Source organism: Cetorhinus maximus, chromosome 11 (genome assembly GCF_964194155.1).
Source record: "Cetorhinus maximus chromosome 11, sCetMax3.hap1.1, whole genome shotgun sequence".
NCBI lineage: Eukaryota > Metazoa > Chordata > Chondrichthyes > Lamniformes > Cetorhinidae > Cetorhinus > Cetorhinus maximus.
In genome coordinates, this window is record NC_135889.1 from 108965338 (window position 1) to 108989697 (window position 24360).

At 43.4% G+C, this 24360-nt stretch overlaps 1 protein-coding gene across 4 annotated transcripts in view; it reads right to left on the minus strand.

Annotated features, from left to right (window-relative positions):
- gli2a (GLI family zinc finger 2a) overlaps positions 1 to 24360 on the minus strand; it is a 354425-nt gene that overhangs the window by 55320 nt on the left and 274745 nt on the right. For all 4 annotated transcript variants that reach the window (XM_078552577.1, XM_078552579.1, XM_078552578.1 and 1 more), the window contains one exon: positions 1493 to 1694. In XM_078552577.1, the coding sequence (XP_078408703.1) occupies positions 1493 to 1694 (202 nt within the window). The remainder of the gene's footprint in view (positions 1 to 1492; positions 1695 to 24360) is intronic.

A 24360-nucleotide genomic window follows, 5' to 3' on the forward strand; every position in this document is an offset into this window, starting at 1 on the left:
CAGGTCCAGCAGCATCTAGAGAGAGAGAGAGAGAAAAAGAGTCAACATTTCACCTCAATGACCTTTCAGTCACAGGTCATTGAGCAGAAATGTTTCTCTCCCAACAGGTGCTGCCAGGCCTGCTGAGTATTTCCAGTATTTTCTGTTTCTATTTCAGGTTTCCAGCATCTACAGTACTTCAGGAACTTAACTGGCCAGCATTGGTCCTTCACCAGGATCCCTGGTGTGGATCTGGACCCCCAAAACCCTGCCGGCCAATCAGAGGCCGCCAGCTCTCCCACTGCCTGTGGCACCACCGGGAGCAGTGGCTGCTACCGGTCAGACACTCACCAAGGGCCTAGGATTCATGTGGAACCCAGGCCACAGGTGAGAGGAGGGGGGGGGAGCGGTTGTCACTGGTTGGGGGTGAGGGGTTTTGAAGAAAGGGGAAGCAGGTGGCTCCCAGTGACCCCTCTCTGTTCTCAAATCCGGGTCCCTCAGTTATGCATCAAATAGGGTTCACTTTGTGGGGTCTCCCGCCCCGCATGGTAATTCTCCCCCCTGCTGCTGGCTGAATATCAGCGACGGTGGAATAAGGCCCTGAAGTTGACATTAATTGCCCACATAAAGGCCTCAATTAGCCTTCAGGTGGGAAGGCCATCAATGTGTCTTTCCACACTGGCCTTGAATTGGGCAGAAACAGGAAGGTGATGCGGTCACTCCAAACTCACCACTGGGAGGGCATTAAACTCCGCCCATAGTTTCTGTTGCCAATGATCTAGGGTCAGTGTCAACACATTCCACACAACATTTATTCTAAGTTTACTTACAGGAATGGAAATGTGATTCTTTAAAATACATTTGCTTTTATGATTCAATTTGTTGCAATTTGGCTTTTGTAGTAGTGGGCAGTATGTTAATCTAGAAATTACTGCTTTATTGATTGAACGGTTAAAGTACTTGGATCAAACTCCACTTCCTGCAATTTGAAAAGGATATCAGCAGATTTATAAGTAAATGGGTTAGTGCCTCTGTTAATATAGCACAGACAGGGATTTAAACATTCATACACAACATGGCCCATTACATCATAAGAATATGTTATGGTATGCAAAGCGGCCTACAAGACAGGCTTAACAGCAAAATTCTTATCTTCAGCAGCTCAATGGTCTGAATCTCTGGGTGTCCTTAATAACTCTATTACATACCTAACTTAATGTACATGTGAGAAAGTTCAGTGCCATTTGGAAAGAACTGCGTTATGAACTTATGACCCCTTCTAATCAGCACTTGTTACTCGGCCAGCCAATACGCCGACTTTAATTAGAGGAGTAACTGCTGAGAGATGTGTCTGACTGAGATGCAGACAGCATGACAATCACTCATCAAGACTCAAAGGCTCTGTGCGAATTATCCCATAGATGAACCATCCAGTCTCAATCACAATTGGTTAGCAGGCAAAGCTGGGTCTACTTGGGCAAACTTAATGACTGCTCAATGCTGAATGCCTCACCTGATCGCACCAGCTGACAGATGCCCGTATGATCCACTGGCTGCTGAGCTGCTTCGGGAGTTGTTGATGTAGGCCACCAGAGAGTTGGGGGATGTTCTGATCATAGTCTGCAGGTCAATGCTGGCGTCAGACAGCGGGGAGATGGACAGGGCCCGCTTTCTGCTCATTCTTGCAGCTGGACGAGGGCTCGAGAACCTTGAGACTGTGAAGCGGAAAGTGGGCAGATCAGTGACAAACAAAATTGCTTCCACCAAACTTTATGTTTATAGCCTGTAATAGAAACAACTTCTTTCGTAAATCAGAACTTAATTTTCTTCGGTGCAATTTAAAGCCTTGGGACTTAGAGATTGCACCAGTTCTGTCAAATGCTGTGTTTTCCATCTCACAAAGACAGAGCTTAAAAGAAATGAAACTGTTTAGTTTAAGTGGGATGAAACCTCACAAAAATCTCTGCCTTCTTAATCTGTGCCAGAGTGTACATTATACTTGAGTCTTTTTATTTTTGTTCTTTTATTTTGGAATTATACTGCACTGGACTTATGCGATCTGGGTGTATTCTTAAGTGAAATGCAAGTGAGCAGCCACAGTTATACTGCCCACTGTGCCATTTTTTGAGCATCCAAATGCAAAGTTCTGTGATTGACACAGTTAACCAAACTAAAAAGAGTTCTGCTCAGCATACCCCCAGTGTTAAGGTAGCCAACTCTGGCCTGACATATTCCTGGAGATTTGATCATGTGACATTTGGTCACACGGCATCCAATCACGTTATTCCACTCATATGATGATTATGCACATGACATTTGATCACGTGGTGTCTGCACGCTGTTTGGGAATGCTATTATATGTACTTTGGCTATTTTGTTTTCTAGCAAGATGATTAAAGATTAGGAAGGTTTAAGGATAACTAATGTTTAAGTTAAAACAATTTCTGTGATGTTTCTACCACAACCGCAATCGGGAACACCAAGTGTATTCCACTGATTCAATAAAAACATCCTTGATATAAATAATTCATAATTAAAGATTTTGTGCTACTTTCTGAAGCTATACAATACACAGCAAGTTATAAAAATAATAAATAAAAATCAAAACCAAACTGACTCCCCACAGCACAGAGCTGAAGCCCAGCTTCAGAGAGATGAACACAGTCCTCAGAGAAAAGCATCAAACTTGCCTGACTCCAGGAATAAAACACATTATACAACAACTCACATCACAGGCCAACACAGCCACTCTCTTCCCAGTTTATTTCTCTTTTCCTCCCTCCTACAGTTTATGTTTCTCTCTCCCTCCCATCCCAGTTTATGTCTCTCTCCTTCCTTCCCTCCCTCCATTCTCCAGTTTGTGTTTCTTTCTCTCCTCCACGTTCTGTAGCTCCCTCTCTCCCTCCCATTCTCTGCCAGGCTATGTTTCTCTCTCTCCCCGCCAGGTTGTATTACTTTCTCTCTCTCTGCCCCTCCTCCAGTTGCCCCCTGAGTTTCCAGGTGACTTACGCTGGCCCTGCTGCCGCCATTTTTACGACCAGTAATGACACGGTGACTTCTGAATATGGCAGGACCAGCAAAGCTCAGGCAATATGATTCGGTTGCAAGCCACGCCAGCCAAGGGTGCAGCACACCCACAAACTGCACTGACAAAGACTTTTTCCCAAGTTGCCAATAGTAGCACTCGGGAGACTGGTCACCCATTTTGGGAAACTCTCACCCAAAGTGGGAGTGTGGGGAACCCTTCCGCATACTGGTAACATTTTAAGAGCTGATAGTTAGGTTTCAGGTAACAATAGCAAGTTAAAAGCATCATCTTTGGATGCCAGAGGCAAGTTTCAAGTTGGCTGCACACTAGCAGCAAGTGCACAGCACTAGTGATGCAAGTTTGCTCTATTTAAATAGTCTCTCTATCAAAGGTAAACTGCTGGTAAGAGTGAAATTGCTGATATTACTCAGCATGTTTGGAAGTTATAGGCAAGATTTTAACTCACTCAAAACCCATTCACTTACACAGTTAAAATCCACCCAATATTTCCATAAACCAGAATACATAATACATGGTCTGTTAAGAAATACGTGTAGGAGCTTAAATAAGTACAATAGCAAATCTTTGTCAGGCTTGGAAGTTTGAACAGTTGCTGACACCTAAAGGTATTTTCTCAAGAAATTCATTATAATTCCTCTAAACGCTATTACAGTTTGAACCCTTTTGGAAGTATGAGCAGCTTATTTATAGTGGTTGTTCCTGTCTCTTTCCAATACACAGGCACTTGCAGAATATCAGAAAGTCCTCAATTGGTAAAAAAAAACTTCACAGCTCATCCCCTTTTTGAGTATAATACTTCATCAACCTACCAGATATATCAGGAGTTTTAACTCAATCATAAACCAGTTGTAACTCTGCTTTTTCATTGTTTACGTCTCTGAAACATTTAAAGGGTCACTGTGAGAGAAGGACTTGGCAAGCGTTTTATTGTTTGGCTCGTTAGGAATGCCACGTGCTAACCCTACCACATCAAATTCTTGAACAAATGGCATGATGCATCCCATAGTCATTCAATAACTGCACTCTGCACTTACAAACAAACCATTGTAAAGATTGGTCAAACATTTTCAGGACAGATAATGCTCATTTAATTCACAGCATAAACAGAAGCTATTCACCCATTCCTTTGAAAGAGGTATCCAATTAGTCCCAGTCCCCAGCTCTTTCCCCTTAGCCCTGCAAATCTTTTTCATTTCCAAGGACATACCCAATTCTCTTTTGACAGCTACTGCTGAATCTGTCTCTATCGCCCTTTCAGGCAGTGTGTCCTGATGGTACCAACTTTCTGTCAAAAAATAAAAATCCACCTCATCTCCCTCTTGGTTCTTTAGCCAATCAGTAGAAATGATACTTAAATACTTATGTCTGAAGCAGAACTATGCTGCTCAGTTACAGTGTGCCGAAATAACAGTGACTGTGGGAACAATTGATTTAATACTGCTTAAAGTTATAAGAAAGTGCGTAAATGTGTACAAGAAAAACACATAAGCTTTATATTACCTGAATTTGAATTCCCACAGTCCTCTGCTTTCTGCGGGCTCAGAGATGCAAGTTAGATTTGGCAGTCATATTTATCTCTGTTATCCCCTCACCTCGGGGGACCTGTGTTTATTAATGTGCCACTTCCCATGATAAATTACTAAATAGAAAGAAAAGCCTTGTACTCATTTCTCCCCCCATTTCCTGTGATTTATGTCTATGATGACTGCTCAGACATTGGCCCCCATTAATTTGCAGGCATCGGTGTGACGTCCACTACCAGCTCGAGTTTATTGGTGTGTCTGCTGGTCGGCTGAACAAATGTAAACCTAATCTGTAAAGCTCTGTTGGAGAATGTCATGTTTAGTAGACTGGTCTGGGACCTTTCCAATACATAACGAGTAACAGGCATTTCATTTCTGTCTCTTCTAATTTGGGTCTTTGGGGCCTCTGAAAGTCTCGAGCCATTATGCTGCAGGGACGTTAAATACTGCGTCTATTGAGAGAGGAGGACAAGGGGCTGCAGTTTACAAGAGATTAAAAGGAAAGCTGCGAGAGCTAGAATTCCGACATGTGCAGAAAAATACTGGAAATTTGCAGCAAATCAGTCCGAGAGGAAGTTCAGTTAACGTCTTGGGTGGGACCTCCTGTTGAAGCCAAAACAAAAACAGAATTACCTGGAAAAACTCAGCAGGTCTGGCAGCATCGGCGGAGAAGAAATCAGTTAATGTTTTGAAGCCAATATTGTCAGCACTCATAAACTTGTTTAACTATTTATTGATTTTGCCAAGTTTAAATGGAGAAGTGGTCTTGTGGCACAGTGGGTAGCATCCCTGCCTCTAAGCCAGAAGCTCCTGGTTCGAGTCTCACTCCAGGGCTTGGTGCATTCATAACTTGACCGAACAGGTTGATTATTGACCTGTAAATCCTTCCACATGTCTCTGGCGAGTGGTAAAAGCAGGGAAGTCCTCTGGTCGGCCATGTGTTATGGACAGGAGTGGGGGGGTTAATTTAAACAGTAATTTCTCATCTCACCACCTGTCTGTAAACAGAAAGGTGTTTTTGATTTGCTTCCCCCTTTGTAAGTGGTGGCATATTTCCTAACCCCTTGATTTTGGTATGATCCAATTTTCTATTAATAACCCACAGCAAACTCAAGTTGGATGAACTCAAAGGGTTAGTTTATTTATACACACTCAAAACGTGGGAGGAGGGTCGTAATGTTGCCTCCTTTGCATTCATACAAAAAAAGGGGGATAGAGAAAAAGATTCATAGTGCAGAGACCAGAGAGAAAAGAAATATTATTTCACATGAGTTCCAGAGTCCAGAATCAACGTCCAATGAGGTATTCCTTCACAGAGGTTGGTGGGTTGAAAGCCAATGCTGGATAATTCACTTTTCTGTTGGTGTTGCCTTCACACAATGAGATAGGCATGCAGAGATGAATCAATCTTGTAGGCAATGATGCAGAACTTCCAGCAGAAACAATGCAGATGGGGCCAGGGGTCCAACCTGGGTCAGATCTCCTTGTCTGTGAGGCTGCTGGTCAGTTGGTAAAAAAGGCAGACTGAGGCTTTGCAGTTCATCAGGGAAATATTACTGGCTCCACAAGCCAGAGGCCCATGTCACATGACTCCCACCTCTCCACACTGTTTTTGACAAATGTCTTGACCATTAAGAATTGAAAGGAAGGATGCGGGGCCCTTTGTCTTAGCAGACGAGTGGACTCCTGTTGGCCAGCTGGGGTTGTGAAATGCAGATGGCCTTTGTACAGCTCTCTTTGAATTTGGTCTGTGTGGTCCACAGGGGGTCGTTAGTGACTCTTCAGGGATAATGATGTGCAAGTTTCCCCGATACTGCCAGGTAGCTTCTTTTGTTTGGGGTCACAGACAGATATAGATTCAGCCCTTTCAGGTCTCTGTCCAGTTTGAAATGATCAGAGATTAGCAATGAGCATACAGAAATATGTTTTATTAAAAAAAATATACAGAGTGAGGTCTTAGTCCCTCATACATGCTTGATGTGGAGTGGTGCCCATCAAGCTATCGCCTCTAGTGAAAGCTGGTGACCTCTTCCCTGAAACAAAATAGCTACAGAAACAGGCACAAGCATGTGCTTTTCTGCTACATGGGAAGCTTCTAAATTCTAAGTCAAGTTTTAATGTGTTTGATTCATAGGATAGAAGAAAAAGAAAAATGGTGGGGAGTGATGATAGGGGGAGGGGGCAGAAATTCACCTAGGGTAGAATTTGGGCCCTGTTTCGATGTTGTATGAACTGAAAGGCTGCCCTGAAATTGGGCCTTGAGCTTCATTTAAATAATCAGTGCAAACGGCTGCTGACCGATGAGACTCCACAAGCAGTTTGGCCTTCAGTGGGACTGGACGGCATTTTGGGCTTCTTGCCTTTCTGGGAGCAGCCTGAGGTAAGTCTTGTGACACGAGGTGGGGAAGACAGTAAGAGGGGCGGGGTGAGGGTGGGACGGAGATGGGGGTGTGTGTATGCAAGCGAGGCTGCCAGCAGTGCTGAGGGGGCAGGAGGTGCAGCTCCCGAAGAAAGCGCAACACTAGTAGAAGGTGCAGGCTGCGAAAGATTGCAAGGGCACGTTGGCCTTCAGTCGGTAAGCAATGGAGTGAGGAGGGTACCATCTCTCCACTTGTTGGATTTGGGGTTATTTCCATTGCAATCTGAATCCTATCACCATGATTCGTGTGGTGGCTCCGAGGAGTGGTGGGAATGAGGACAGACAAATGGGAAATGAACCAGGAATGCAGGATCTGCCCTGTTATCGTTTGCAAGAGTTGGGAGAGGAAAAAATAGCCGGTGCTGGTCTGGCGGGCAGTGAAATTCGGGACCTTGGTATGCCTCACTGCTCAGTTAAACTCCTTCACTATCTCTGATAGTTGAGTGTTTCCATTCCTAGCCTGGAGAATTCAGAGTCCAGCTGTTGTGGCCCAATCATCACTCAAGCTTAGCTCAAAGCAAAGTGGAGCACAAAGTCGTCTGGGCCGTTCTGGTCCCTATGGCTTCTATAGAATCAATGATACTCGGCAGCATCTCATCCAATACTTGAATGGGAGATGGGGGCAATGTAACCATGAGGCAGGAAGGTGGCAGAACCTGATGGATTCGGGCAAAATGAGAGTGTGTCTCGGGTCGCAGTTGGATAAAAGCTTTTATTCACTGCTCTCCGCAGCAAGTCTCAGCAGAGCAGAATTATGAGACTTTCAAAATAACAAGAGGATGGCTCTCTTCTACCTGTGCTTACAAGTCATTCTCAAGTGATTAGCAGCCGGGTGGAAGTGCCTCACAAACAGTGGCTCTGTTTACACACATGACCCACCCCTTATTTGATTTAGATCACATCTAATCCTATTATGCGGGATTTGGAATTAGGATTCCACCCAGGTCCTACAGCTGGCACAGCTGGTAATGGAGCCCGCTGGGTACCCAGAAGGAAAAAACAGTTCGGACCAGTACTCTTCCCAGTTTTTACTGGTGTTCTATTTTAAGGTATACTAGACCAGTTCAGACCAGTATTCATATTTCCCAGTTTTTACTGTTGTTTTACTTCTGGGTATGCTTGGTCAGCCCATGATGCAGATGCTAACATCTGCACGGTCTCAGCCAAGTACACTCGAATTGTTCGCAGCATGTTTCGTGCCTCCATGATCCATCTAACCTTCACTGCTTTTCTTTAATAAACCATTGCCGGTTTCTTCTCTCCCAATGCTTTCACTCAAATTCAATTGCGTTTGTCCTAGCTTTCCTTCTCCATTATGTTATTATATTTTTTTGGAGGGGGGAGGTGGTGGGGAGGAGCACAGGGAAACAGAGAGGGAGGAAAAGGATGGGGAAGAGCGCATGTCTTTCTCTTTCCTCGTTAACTGCGATTTATCTTCATGGAAATTCTGCATTGCCTTGCATGCTGTGGGCACTGAAAGCATTTCACGCAGATTGGCTTCAGACAAGTTGGATTGCAAATAGGAAAAGAATTTGCCGTGTTGACAGAGAAGCTTTGGAAGTCACTCAAAAAGCAGTCAGAATGTGGTGAGAGGCCAAAACACACACATGTGCAAATGCCATGGTAAACTGAAAAATCAAGGCACATGTTTACCTACATCATTGACTGTTGCCTGCGCTTTTTGACTTAGGAAGATGGAAGCTCGAAAATATTTTCCTGTCTTGATAATTTTCTAAACTCCTGCTGAGAAGATCTACTGAATTAAATTTTAATCAAAACTAAATAAAATACTGCAGATTGAGGAGTCACCTGTAAAATGTTTAACACATTGTACCAATTAGGGTTTCTAAACACCCAGGATTCTAGAATCTAAGGGTGTCAGGTCAAACATCATAAGATTGCAGCAAAAACAACATAGAGAAGAATAAACTGGAAGAGAGAGAGTACTCATTGCTTGGTGATGTGACTGTCACAGGTGGTGAGGTGATCAAATATCACGGCTCCAGTTCAGCACTTTTTATATGTGACGTAAAAACCCATGCTTTCACAGTAAGTAATAGTATATCAGGAGAGAGGCAGGGAAGGAATGTGGAATGGGGCCATGAACACATTTACAAGGTGATAATATATTCAAGTGCTTCATAAACCAAAAGCGCAAAGCTTGAATGGTTGAGAATGGTCGCCTAATTTACATCACATCTTTGGATTCACTACCTGGGATTTTTTTTTTAGCTGTTTTTAATTGTTCTGGCTTTATGTAAGTGCTTGATTCTGCTTTCATATAGTTTTCAGGCTGCTGATACCTCCACCATGTAGATGTGCACTTGCGTGTGTATTGCTGTTGAAGTGTCACAACATTTACACAAGAGGATTAGGGTTTACAGTTACATTACTGGAGCTTTATTGGGAGCTGGTCTGCAGTTCATTGGCAGAATCCGCAGGTCCGATATATATTACAGATTATATTGTACAAGGCTCTGCTCATTTCAGAGAATTGTGAATGGAAGCTATTGGGAGTGAATCGCGGCACTCCAGAAGTTTTTAGTCATTAAGATTCTCCAGCAGAAACTTGGGAGCGTAGAAAATCAAGGGCATTAACCTCTGAACCCAGTTCTCAAATCTATAGCTCTGTTGATTGAGCCTCTGCACTAGGTGTGGAGCTTAGCAAAGTTTACTATCATATCTAATTTTTCCACAGTTCAGAGAGGGCGCTAGCTTTCAAGCCAGCTTGTGTGGTGCCCGGCACAGTCCAGCAATGCAATCAGACGTCTGCTGTCACTGTAGTCTCTGCCAAGGATCCAAGTCCTGCATGATGCCCTGTCACACTGGTCATTGAGCCATTTCCCTGTCCAATTTCCTGCAGTGGAAATGCCGGACTGCAAGTCGTCTTGATAAAGTGAAAAGCAGTCAATGCTGGAAGTCGGAAATAAAATCAACAATGTTAAATCTGGGCAGAAGGTCGGCCAGCATTTGAAGGAAAAAGGAGGAGTTGGCTTTTTGGATGTTTTCCACTGAAGGGCCTCACCCACATATGAAATGGTCTTTTCTCCTTTCTGATGTTAATGGAGCTGCTGCACATTTTAAGTAATTTTATTTTGTGTTCATTATATAGACCATTACATTTTCTTATTTGAGACACGTAATATAGATCCACAGTATTAATTAATACAGACTCACACCATAAACTCACAACATAGACCCGCAGTATGGACTCTCAGTCTAGGCTCACAGTGCAGATGTAAACTACATACTCATAATATTTACCCACAGTACAGACTTAAACTATAACTCACAATATAGACCCACAATGCAGAACTACACTACAGACTCACAATAAAGACTACTGGGTATAAATTTGTCACTAGCAGTGGTGCAAAATGAGTATTATTGGATTGGTCACCTGTTATTCGCAGCCTCTGATATTCAGTTCTGCTGCAGTCAATAGAATTAACCATCAGGTACTGTATATAATAGACGAGCAATCCAATAATTCCCATTTTGAACAGCCAAACAAGACAAGTTTCTACCCCCAAGAGGTTTAAAGAACTCAACTGAAGTAATCTTAAATGAAGAGAAAGAAAACACAAAATGAAGCAATGTACGTTCAGAGTAATCAAGCCAAATTTAGAGTTGTGCTTTTGTTTGTTTAAACACAGACCTGTGTAGTTACCGCAACTATTTTGGTTCAAGTAATGTTCCAGTGTTGCGGACACATTCCAACTCAGGTTGACTTACCTTTATAAATAGAATTGGCTTGTTAAATCTGGTGAAAGTTTTCAAAAGCATCTTTGGTGCCAGAAATTCACTTTATTGACGCACTTCTCAAAATCTCAATCAGCGCAGAGATATCTGTTGAAGCTCTCTGAAGTCATTAACATGTCAAATGACCATAAGGAGACCCAAATATGGTGCCTGTTTTTCAAAGGAGGCAATGCCGTCCACTCAGTTAAAGGGTTACGTTTGGCCTTTTCGCCATCCTGACATGAGAGCTTTGAAAAATCAGCTGATTGCTTGTGAGGTGCAATGAGATTCTGCAGGTGCTTCGTTACTTTGTACTTTTTGTCCTGTGCCACGCACTCTTCACAGCGACTGCCTGACCTCTTTTCCAAGCCAACTGATAATTAATGGCTCGGATTTATATGCCTGGGCTTCACGTGGATCCTTCGCTGAGCCACCGGGGGGGCTGAGATAGGCAACGGCACTATTTCGGAAATGGCGTGCCCTACCCGCTGCGTAGCACCGCATGTTATAGGTCCTTTGAGGATAGTGTGCTTGGGCAGACAGGCAGCACAGCACTAAATTCCCCACTTCTGTAGTTCAGAAAGGCTAAACAAGAACAAATGTGGAGCAGTTGGATGAGCTGAAGAAAAAATATTCAACACCCACTTGTTGTTTATGCTTACTGACAAGACCAGGAGGAAGAAACGGACTATTCAACAAGCTGAGATGAGGTTACTTCTGATCAGACTAATGCCTGGAAAAAAGGCTGATGCAATCCAGATGCCTCAAAGACAAAAAGAGCAAAGAGCACATATTATTTTAAAGAGACAAGCACTTTGTTTTCGGAATACCCTTGGAATACGCCAGCGCTTGGAAATCATCTGAGAAAATTTACAGCAGAAATCCCCCCAGCGAGAGGTTCAGGCAAGAACCTCGATGCTCTAATCTGTGTATGTGTGGGTGAAGAAAGGTGGCCTCAGGAGGAGGGGATGAAAAATTAAACCCACACTATATAAATAAGTGAATAGTATGCATTCAACGCAACTAATATGCAACCCTGTGCATTACATTTCAGGATGATTTATTATTTAATCCAATTGCCCAAAACAACTGTTACTTAACATTATCTCAGCTAGGCCAAAGCAGACCCCTCATTAATAGCATTAAACATACTGAGCGGTGATTAGGAAATGCTAAACCCTGACCAGAGTGAAGCAAAATAACAACATCCTGCCTTGATTGTTTCTGACATGCACTCTCCGGTTCTACAGTGATGTTGGCACAGGGGCAGTCAGAGCATTCTGAACCTTAGACATTCACATATTAATACCAGCTCGCTGATGCCTTAGCGGGCAAAGAACTATTCAATGTCATGCAGATCGTGAAGGCTATAAGCTGAATCCCCAAGTCTGCATTGAGATGGTAGTTTTTAGCCAAAAAAGTGTGAGGGATGTTACAGATGGTCTCAGTGCCTCTGAGATAAGGTTTGGAAAAAATTAGGACTGTATGTGTGTGTTTGTGTGTGTGAGATAGTCATAGATGAGAAATGTAATTCAGCTTCTGCACAGTTCGTCCATCTAGAAATAATCTTCAACTCTCAATATCGGTATCTAACCGCGTCTTAACCGATTCCAGATTCTTTGCCTCCACTATGATGTGGGTAAGGTTTCATCAGCGTTGCATGTTGCTGCCTGGGATGCCCTCATTATTCTGAGGTTTGCTTAATTTCCGACAGTCCATCCAAATGACACCCACATGCCAAAGCCTGGCGAAAAGTTAATACAGAGAAGTGTGAAGGAATGCATTTTGGTAGGAAGAATGAGAAGAGGCAATATAAGCTAAATGATATAGATTTAAAAGAGGTGCAGGTACAGAGGAGTCTGGTTGGATAGCAGGGTAAGCTGAGGACAAGTTGACAAAGCTGTTCAAAAGGCCTACAGAATCCTTGTGTTTATTAGTCGAGGCACATGGGACAAAAAACAAAGGAAATTACGCCAAACCTTTATAAAATACTGGTTAAGGCAAAATTGGAGTATCGTGCTCAATCCTAAGCATCACACTTCAGAGAGGGTGTGAAAGTATTAGACAGGGTGCAAAAAAGATCTATGACAATGGTTCCAGAGATGAGGGACTACAGTTACCTAGGTAGATCGGAGAAATTGGAGCTGTTCTTGAAGAGAAGGTTAAGGGGAGATTCGATAGAGGTATTCAAAATCATGAGGGGTCTGGATAGAGTAGACAGGGAGAAACGGTTCTCATGAGGGGAAGGGTCAAGAAATAGAAAACACTGATTTAAGGTGATTGGCTAAAGAAACAATAAGGACATGAGGAAAAACTTTTTACGTAGTGAGTGGTTAGGATCTGGGAGACAATACTTGAGAGTGTGGTGGAGGTAGATTCAATCATGGCCTTCAAAGGGAATTTGATCATTATCTGAAGAGGAAGAATTTGCAGGGTTACAGGGAAAAGGCCAGGGAATGGCACTAGGTGAATTGCTCTTGCAGGGAGTTAGTATGGACACAATAGGACAAATGGCCTCCATCTGTACTGTAATCATTCTGTGATTCTATGATTCTACTCTTGGGTAGCCATTCCATTCATTGACCACTCTTTTTGTGAATAATAATTTGCTAGTGTAGTTCTTAAGGAGGTCTTGTTGCATGTTGGTAGTGTCTCTGCCTCTAAACCAAAAGCTCCAGGTTCAAGTCCCACCCCAGGACTTGATGGCCATGGAAGGTGCATTCATAACGTGGCTGAACAGCCTGATTGCCAACCTGTAAATCCTTCCAACACACATCAATGGCAGGTGGTAAGAGCGGGGGAGATTCCTGGTCAGCCATGTGATGGAGGGAAATCTGGAGCCTCTACCATCATTATCCACAGGTCCAAGCTACAACATGCATGTAAAGGTTCATGTTGCCACAGCAACTCAACTCCCTGAATGAAATGCACACATCACCACCAAAGTTGTTCTTAAGTTTGCCCTTCACCAATGTGAACTTGTGATCCCTTGATGTATACTGTCACGGCTTAATTCGTAGCAGTATTCCAGGTTTTCCTCATTTATCCTGCTTACGACCTCCACAGGTTCCCTTCTTCTCAAGGGTAAAAAATTCAATTTCCTCCATTCTTTCCTCATAACCTGATCCCTTTGACACGAGCAATCAATCCTGAGGTTCTTCCATGCACATTCTAGGACCACATTCTCTTGCATCTTAATCATCAGAATTAGTTAATAGTTCTGATTCATTACACACCAATAGATTATTATCTGGATTATTACAAACCAAAATCACTAATATCGCTGAATCTCTTTCAACCCTCCGCCCTTAAATGTTTCAATGCCAACTATGTAAGCACTACGGTTGTCTAAGGAACTAGAGACAACTCTGGACTTCCTTTCCTTATTTTGAGGAAGCGCTCTAGAACTCTCCCTGTGCCTTTCCAGAGGGATGTGGCTCAGGTCAGGATTAACGATAATCCTTATAGTGGTTACAATGTTACAACACTCTGAATATCTCTTTGAGGATTGCTGGCACTGCTTCAACGGGCCCACTGTTTTGACAAGTGGAGCCCTAAACCCATTGGAAATTGAGAAGCTGGAGAGTCAGCTAAACTGTTGGAAGCCAACACGACATTTTATGGACTACAAATGACGTGATCTTTTGGAGGGAGTCTCGCACCTCATGGGCGGAATGGTGTGGGGGCGATGGGGGGTTTCAGCTGCTGGCTAGAGAGCCAGTGAGACCCCGCGCCCTCCCCGGCATTGCCTCTTTTCATGCAGGATCACTGCATTTTGTTCCACTCAAGCACTTGACAGGCCAGCAGTGGGCCTTCCCCTGGGATCAAGGACCCTGGGGGCGGAAGTCCTACCTGCCTAGAGCTGCCCGCCAATAAGAGACCAGCAGCTCTATTGAACAGCAGTGTCACTGGGTAGGCAGTGGCTGTTGCCGGTATGACAGCCATTTGAGGCCTCGGATCATTGCTGGATCCCAGGCCACAACTGAGTGATGGCAGAAGGGGAGTTCATTGGTGGGGGGGGGGCTCGCAGCTGGAACTCTCCCTTCCCGATGCTGGGGTCCCTCAGTCAGTCACTTTCAATGAGGGACCCCACCCCCTGACCCCCCAACCTACCAGGAGCCCACAAGTACCCCTCATGGGTTTGCTTGTTGTGCTCCCCACAGGTATGCCACCTGCCACTGGGTTAATGCCAGCTGCAGTGAGGTCCTTAAGTGGGCACTAATTGCCCACTTCAATTGGCAACTGGGTGAGAAAGGTGTCCATGGGCCTTCCCAACATGGATTTGATCAAGGTGGAGGTGGGAGGGTTGCAGGGTCCCCACCCTCCCACCTGATCAAACCCCGCGCCCTGGCCACCCACCCCACCCCCGCCACCCAGCCCACCCCCACCACCACAACTCACCACTAGGGAGAGTACAAGAGTCCATCCACCCCATAGCTTAAGGGCACTCAGTATTGTCCTGAATTATACTGTGCATTGTTGCACATCCAAAACTGCTTGACCTGACATTGATGCTGTGAAAGTAAAGTGTAGGGAATGGTATTAGATTGAAAGGCTCGAGCTGAAGAGCAAGTGCTGGCATAAGCACAATGGATCAAGTGGCCTCTTCCTGTGTTGCAGTTTCGATGATTCTCAGATACAATGTGGCAATGTAAGCTCACCCCAACTTCAACCATTTTAAACAGGGATCTGAGCTGGACCAGTGCCAAGGAGGGAACGCCACACTTGATTCAGAGCATCCATTTCCAGTCCTTCTGATCCCAGTCCATTGTTTCAATAATAGGCTGAACTGAAAGCACTTCATTAGGAATTTAAACAACAAAAAAAAATTAAAGCTTGGGAATTCGCTGCAGTATTTCTGTGGGGTAAAGCAGAAGGCTCTGTTTACGTTTAGTATGTTTAGTCAGGGTGCAGTAAAGGCAACCAGCACAAATGGATCAGCGAATGTGAACCACTGTCCGTCTGCCTCCAACAGTGCGAGGCTTTTAGTCACTGGGCAGCACTTTTTATCTGTCCCATCCATTATAGTGCATATTGTGAAAAACTCACTCACCTCTCCCAATCATATCACTCTTGCTCCGCTGATCCCCTCAACCCGCACCACTAACATCAATTTTCAACTACCCCTTGTGTGCATGTCTCCCATTATTGTCCCTACCGCTACCTAAGTGTCTCCTAAGCTATCTGCCCCGACATGCTGCCTTCTCTTTGTATCATCAATGCATACCTCGCTATTCATAGCACACCTTCTACCTGCCCCTCTCTATACTACATGTCTTCCCCAGTGATAGTAAGGTCGATTCAATGGGTGCTCATCGAGTGTTGTTTAAGCCTTTTGCTGGCACTGATGGAATTAAATTCGGATGTGTGCTTACACCTAACTTCTTTTAGTATTGCTGAAAAAAAGAGATTTTTTGTTGAAGCTTTTTGTCTTGCACTCATCAGGACAATTCACAAGAAAATACCAATGTCAGGGAAAACAACATATTTGTACTGTATGAGAAGAGAATGCTGATTGGTTGGCATGTGGATTTGATTGGTAGAGGCGTTGCAATGGAGGTTCCACCAGTGGGTGGTGACTGACAGTTAACTGCCAAGCATTGTTTAAAATTTAAACCAGGAAGCTTGACTCTGATTGGTCAAGGCATTGCCCTGGGGAATGAACCACCTCTTTTAGATTCGTGATCAACATTCTTGTTGATAACATAACAAAGGTTAGATTTTCCTAAATTTTTACGGGAAGCATGGGAAGCTCTTCAACATGAGTCAATCTTGAGCCTCGAGAAATATAACCGGCAAGGCCATGTGTGAGTTTTTACGGAAGGTGGCTGTGCTCTAGATGTGCACACTCAAGAAGATCTGCAGCTCATTGCAAAGCTTTCACATTTCCATTGAAGAACGAAAGGAAGAACACTGGAGAGAGTGTGGGACCATGATTACCGAAGGATTATTTAGCATGATTTTACCTTAGTGAAACTCACAGCTTAACAAAAGGACTACAGTCACGCAGCACATTATCTTATGGCATAGTTTCAAAGGCAGAATGAGGAGCTATAAAGCCTATGTGCTATATCTGAGACTCTGCTACAGATTATGCTGCACATTTCATGTCAAATCTCCATCAAGCCACACTGGTGTACCAAGCCATGGAACAAGGTTGTGACACCCTATGCACAATGAATTCTTGCCATTTGTAGAGCAGCAGCATAACCAAGTTAAAAACTGTGTATTTCTCCACAAAAAGGTGAGGGAGAGAAATAGAAGTGGTATTGTTACCTCAAACAGGCTGGAGCAATTGGTAAATGTTGTAGACTGGGAACAGCAAAATATTTCTAGATTGTTATAACCCTAAGCACTGCCATCTTACCTCAGGCCATTGCAGTAGCCGTATGAGAATTGTAAACATTCATACTTTTAAATTGTTACTTCATGATAATGAGTTACTGTATTAGCATATATAATGGTCAATGACAAGCTGGCGAAATTATAACCTTATTAAGTCACACCATCCATCTACTCTCTCACCGTATACGTGAAGCATCCCCCTGATTAAGAGAAAGGAGACTGGTGGATGAAGAAAGAGGTGAACCAATTCACAAGTGTAGAGGTCAAATTGGAAAATGTCTGATAATTTGATTATAATTGCCATCCCATTATATTTCTCTCAAAAAAAGGCATCTTCTCCACTTTCAGGTTGGCATATCAAGCTTCCTCTGCCAGGTGCTATTTTCAATTATTGTTTCTCTTTTGAATTGAATTTCTCCCTATCTGGATCCTCAAACCAAAGGCCCATGCCCAAAAAGATGACCCCTTTCCCTCTCTAACAAAATGGTCATTATTAACGTGAGGCCAATCAGTGTGACTGGAACAATGAAAGCAGAACGCTGTCCCAAGCGCAATGGCTTGTGCAAACCAAGCTGCCCCATCTTTGGAAGCTCCCTCAGAACTTCAGCAAGGACATCAGGAATTAGTGTCTGATAATTACCATATACCTGATCTACAATGACAAAACAAAAATTCCCAGCTGTTTCCTGTGCCTTTATCAGTTTTAGAACTGTAGAAGGTTACAACACAGGAGGCGATTCAACCAACTGTTTCTGTGCTAGCACTTTGCCACCGCAATCCTGACCTAACTGGCTCTCTCCGTGTAGCTTTGTATTTCCTGCAAATATTTATCCAATTTTCCCTTAAAAGTATGGATGATCACAAGTCACTGAGGCAAACCATTCCATGCCCCAACAACCCTCCTAAACTCTCTCCTCATTCTTGTCATGATAACTTTAAACTGATTATCATTGCTCATTGACTTCTCATTCAGTGTAGTCTTTCCCATTCATTCTATCAAAACAATTCATAATTTTGGTGCAGCATATCATCCAGGATATGCCTTTGGCTCCTTTCTTTTCCAGGTTTCTTGGTCTGCTTTTCCTTCTCAACTTTAGTCTGCTTGTGTCTCCTTGCTGTTGCCAATAGTTTCTCTCTTTTCCACAGTAAGACTCACTGCTCCCAACCTAATTGCATAACCTTATCTCCGCTTTCAACAAACTCAGCATCATGTTACAGACAACTGGCAGTGGGATTGAATCCAAACTTTATTTCCAAGATCCTGCTATCTCAAACTGAGTGCAGCTTTTGGTTCAGACGCAGCAGAGGTTTTTTTAAAAAAATATTCATTCTTGGCATGTGAGCGTCGTTGGCAATGCCAGCATTTATTGCCCATCCCTAATTGCCCTTGAGAATGTGGTGGTGAGCCGCCTTTTTGAACCGCTGCAGTCCATGTGGTGTTGGGAAATCCACAGTCCTGCTCATTTGAATTTTCTTCAGCGGTTTGACACAACCTAGTGGTTTGCTAGGCCATTTCAGAGGCAGGTTAAGAGTCAATCACATTGCTGTGAGTCTGGAATCATGTCTAGGTCAGACCAGTTAAGGATGACAGATTTCTTCCCCTGAAGGCTATTAGTGAACCAGATGGGTTTTCACAACAATCTGGTGATTTCATAATCTTGCATTTATATAGCGTGTTCCAAACCTCAGGACCTCCTAAGGTGCTTTACAACCAATGCAATTTTGAATGAACTAACTGTTGTAATGTAGGAAAATGTGTCAGCCAATTTTCGCACAGCAAGATTCCACAAACAGAAATGTGATAATGAGCAGATAATCTGTTTAAGTGATATTGGTTAAGGGATAAATATTTGCCAGGGCATTGTACTTTTTAACTAAGCTTTGGAAAGTAATAAAAAAAAAGTAATCTTTCAAGAAGCTTTAGAAAGCCTTGTGCTCAAAAGTTGCACTTTACCAAATAGCGATGGTGCTGAACAGTTTAGAAGCTGTACATAGAAAAATTCTGCAAGCAGTTTTAACCTGACCAACATTGTGACTGCCCAACTCCAACTGGAAGTGCCTTAGGCCGGAGGCAGGGCAAGTTTTGGATTTACGTGCGCAAGCCAAAGTATCGGTGGTGTTAAAACAACTGGTTACAGCTCACTTCTAAGCATTACAAAGCTTACTTTGGCTCAAGCAGATGGTGCACATTTACTTCAGACTCAGCTGTAGGCCTGGGACTCTCACTTTTCCCATAGCCCTTGCATGTACAATTATTCAAAGAGAACTAGCACTCAGTTTAGGATAAGGTGGGGGATTCTTTGACTCCAATTCTGCAAATTAACAACCCAAGGGAATCAAAACTATTTGGTCTGGTATTTTAAAGGTCACAAATGCAATGTTACCCAATCTCTAAAGCCTCAACATCATGCCTAGCAAGCATGTGCCTAAATAAATGTGCCGTCAGAATGCAAGACATTGCTTCTGCATTTGATCTTAATGGCAGCCATAAAGCAATGGAGAGCAGCACTCTCCCCTCTGGTCAGATGGTCATGGTTTCAAATCCAGAGACTTAGAGCACCTAACCCAAGCTCACCCTCAAATGCAGCATCTAGTGTGCATTGTGTTGTCGGAGATGCCATCTTTCGGGTGAGGCTTTAGCCGTGGCTCTCTCTGATCTCTCAGGTGAACAGATTTCATGCCACTATTCTGAAGAAGAGCAGGGGAGCTCTCCTTGGTGTCCTGGCAATATTTATCCTTCAACTAGCATCACTAAAACACATGACATGGTCATTATCACATTACTGTTTTTGGAGCCTTGCTGAGTCCAAATGAGGTGCTGCATTTCTTACATTTCAACAATGACTACACTTCAAAAGTACTTCACTGGCTGTAATGTGCTTTTGGATGGTATATAAAATGCAATTCTTTCTTTAACTTTTGCAGGCTGTTACCAATGTTCATTGTCATTGATTGCTGTGGTCTGCAATCTTTAATGGATTTGTCTGATGAGAGCTTTAATTTTGAAATCAGATTATTCTTCCATTTTTTCATGGAGTCTCACCTACTTACTGCGGGGAGATGATAGCAGAGTGGTACTGTCACTGGACTAGTAATCCAGAAGCCCAGGCTAATGCTCTGGGGACATAGGTTCGAATCCCACCGAAGTTGTTGGAATTTAAATTCAATTAACAAAATTTGGAACTGAAAGTTAGTCTCAGTAATGGTGACCATGAAACTATCATCGATTATTGTAAAGATCCATCTGGTTCACTAATGCCTTATAGGGAAGGAAATCCGCCATCTTTACCTGGTCTGGCCCTACATGTGGCTCCAGGTCCACAGCAATGTGCTTGGCTTTTAACTGCCCTCTGAAATGGCCTAGTAAGCTACTCAGTTCAAGGGCAATTAGGGGTGGGCTACAAATGTTGGCCTGGCCAGCGACACCCACATCCCATGAAAGAATTTTTAAAAATTCTGATCCTAGCCACGGTCAACGTAGTGATTCTAGAAGAGATGGTGAGAGAGGATCCCTATAATCACCAGCAGTGATGGTTTAATTGCAAAGTCCTTCTAAATGCATCATGTTCTTGATATGACACAACCAAAGATTTTCAATCTCCATAAAGTTTGAATCAGGCAGTACAGATATCTGAACCTGCATGTGCCAACACTGAATGCTGGAAGTTGTTCTTTTAATGATGTCTGCGTGTGTGGGATTGAAAGCCTGTACACTAACGTATTGCAAATTTGGAACCACTTAAGTTTAAAAAAAAATGCACAACAAGGAGAGGCTTTGTGCGTGGGAGTGCATTTCTGCCTGATGTGCTTGGGAGTAGCAATTATTTTTTCCATCCCTCCAATGTTCTTCCTTGTATCTTAACAAAACTGACGTTTACTGGCATATGGTTACATGGGTGCCAGATACCTTCTGGTACCTCACTCAAGTGGCTATACTGCAGATGGTTATTTAGACAATGGAATGTCTGCAGAGAGGAAGGAAACCACAACTGAGCCCTGTCCCATCCGTAGCCAACATGAAATTCTTGAGCAATGCAGGATGGATCACTGGAAAAAGATGCCTTCACACAACAGAGACACCAACATATCACTCTGTCATCCTGGGATAGGGCTGGGGGGAACAAAGCAGCTAGCGCCCCAGCTCCTGATTACTATCAAAAGCTGGCACACCTATTAAGATCAGCTAATTCAGCACACACTGAAGATTAAATCTGGGGCTGTCCTGATCCTTATGTCTCAGTCCCCAAAGGGAAACCCTAACAATAGCTTGGAGCTCACAAGCCAACCACTGTCAGCCACTATATAGGAATGGTAACATCGTATTAGGAAGGATGTCAAGGCCTTAGAGAGGGTTCAGAGAGATTTACCAGAATTATACAACAAGAAATGAGGGACTGCAGTCACATGGAGAGACTAGAGATGCTGTTCCCCTCACAGCAGGGAAGGTTAAAGAGAGATTTAATAGTCATAGTCAAAATTCTGAGGGGTTTTATTGGAGTAAGTAAAAATAAACTGGCAAGAGGTTCGCTAACCAAAGGGGACAGATTTAAGATACATGGTTGAGGTGGGAGTTGTGGAGAAATTTTTTGCATAGCGAGTTGTTATGATGTGGAATGCAATGACTAAAATAGGAAGTAGAATCAAAAGAAAATAGATATCTAACCGAAAAGAAAAAATTTGCAGGGCTATGGGGGAAAGAGAAGGAAATCAAACTAACTGGACAGTTCTTACAAAACGTCTGGGCAGGCATGATGACTTTATTCTGTGCTCTTTTATTCTATCAGTCCCCACACTGGCATCTGGTTTGTTACTGTAGCTATTCTACACATTAGCTAATCACTTTTTTCAATAATCCTGCATGATTAACAGCACAATTGTTCATTCTTCATTGTCAATGACATCAATCGTCAACAAGTCAGTGTGCACTGACAGATGCTGTTGCCATAACATGGGCCCCTAAGCTGAATAAAACCACCTCAAAATTAACAGTGCATTTTAATGCAAAGAATAACAATGTCCCCCCCCCTCTCCAACCTCTTCTAGGCAATAATGTACAATTAAGATTCAGAGACACTGTTAGAAATTTTGCCTTTGTGGTCAATGGCGTTATCTGGACCCCCCAAAGTACACCCCCACTTTGTAGTGACTGCTTTTGTTTAACACTAATGTGTGCCACTATTTTACTGATATTCTCAAATCCTTGGAGTGGCCTGGAAAAATAATGAAAAAAGGACCGGTCCCTGAAGGACCTACTGAGGCCTCTGCTTGTGTCGGGGCATCTTTCAGGAGGCCTACAGATGGCCCGCGGAGGGGGACTTCATTGCATTCCTTACACTTATCTCATTTTTTAAGAGGTGGCCCCAGTATTTACTATGTCCTAATTGGTGTTTTACAGAATTTGTGCAGATGCTCTCGCCTGTATTATTATGAAGGTGACAGTCTGAACTATTTTTGTAAAAGTTAATATAAAACTTCTTTTAAGAATAGCATTGTGAAAATTCTGTCAAAGCATCTGCTGCCATGGTGACCAACAGGCGATCAGCTCAGGGGGAAGGTTGTTCCAAGATCTCATCCTGCCTCAGCAATCCCCAGTGCAGGAACAATACCCTGCTTCAGACCAGGAGTCAGGGGAAGAACAGTGAAGGTGTGTTTTCAACTATGCTGCTCCTTCAGCCAGAAGTTTGTTGAGTGCAGAACATCCTGGAGAATCTAATCCCTTAGGTGTTCTTAATATGAGCCAGGAAAAGATGAGATAAATACCAGATGGATAGTGCTATTAGCTCCCTTCACTGTTCGAACTCTGACCCATGACCTGTAACGTGGCAGGCAACAGCTATGTAAAACGCAGATAATCTGAATGGATATTTAAGTTTGAATTGTCCAACCAAACGCAAACCAAAATTTCTGTTCCTTGAAGACTATCAAGTTGAGGGATGTTAATCTGGCAATTCAAAATCTTTCCCATTAGAGACATCTTATATCAGCATCAAGCACTCCCAGGCCAGGCATAGTACAGCCATGTGCATAGTAAGGTGCCTTCTGTGTTGCCCCAGCAGCATGCCTTAATCGAGTCTCAGAAAACCATCTCCCACGGCCCTAATGTGACACTGATTTTCTCATTCCCCAAATCCAGCAATTGCATAGCCTCTCTGAGACTGTTGTTCAAACCAGGCTAAGGGCTTCTTCAAGGTTGAATGCTGACCTACGGTCCGTAACCTGGCAGGCAAGAAGTATGCGAAAATAAAACTATTAATTTGTTCAAATTTGAAACCTCTGGTCAATCTGAAACAGCAGATCACTTATTTGACCAACCCTCATGCTAAAAACGGCTGCTTTCTTTTCTTCCCTTCACCCCCCACAACACCCCCCACCCACCCCCATCCAATTATCTCTTGTCCTGTTGCAAAGCTATTGACATACTGAAGTATGGTTCCCAGTGAATCAGCCACCATCCTTTATCACAGCCAAATGATGATTCTTCACGTGTAATCCTAAATAGAGAGTTTATGCAGAATACCTGAATGTGGAGAGTTTCAATGTTGAGTCTAATTGTGTACCTCACCTGATGTCCATTCATGCTGAGGTCACCAAATATTGATCATACAAAGAACTTTTATTTATATTGTGTCTTTCACCACAGGACCTCCCAAAGTGCTTTACAGCCAATTAAGCACTTTATGAAGTGTAGCCATTGTTGTAGTGTAAGAAATCAGGATTAAAAATACACCCTAGCCTGAGGATGTTAAGACGAGTTGTAGCATCCCGACTGCTGATGACTTCAGCTAACTCATCAGAGACCAGGGATCAGAGTTAACATTGTCCCAGCCAGCATGGCTCAGTACCATGCTGGGAACTAAGTCCAGACCCAGGGGGTTTAGGGGGCATGCTGGAGTGCCGAGTGTAATATAGTCAGTTGTAAACAGTGCGACTGCACGTGGCCCTGGATAGGAAGCGACTGGCCCACACATTTACTCAGTGCTTTGGAATGGTCCTTTATAAAGTCAATAAGACGACAATAAAAACAAAAATATACTCAGCCGGTCTGGCGGCATCTGTACAGTGAGGAAAACAGTTAGTGTTTCAGGTCAATGACCTTTGATGAGGAGCTCTGATGTTAGGTTACAGACCTGAAATGTTAACTCCATTTTTTCTCTCCACAGAGGCTGCCAGACCTGCTGAGTGTTTCCAGGATTTTCTGGTGTTAGTTTAGATTTCTACCATCCACAATATTTAATGAGATGACAAGTTAGGACACACTGAAAGAAAAGCATACAGCGCCGTCCTACAGCAACCTCTCCTTACTC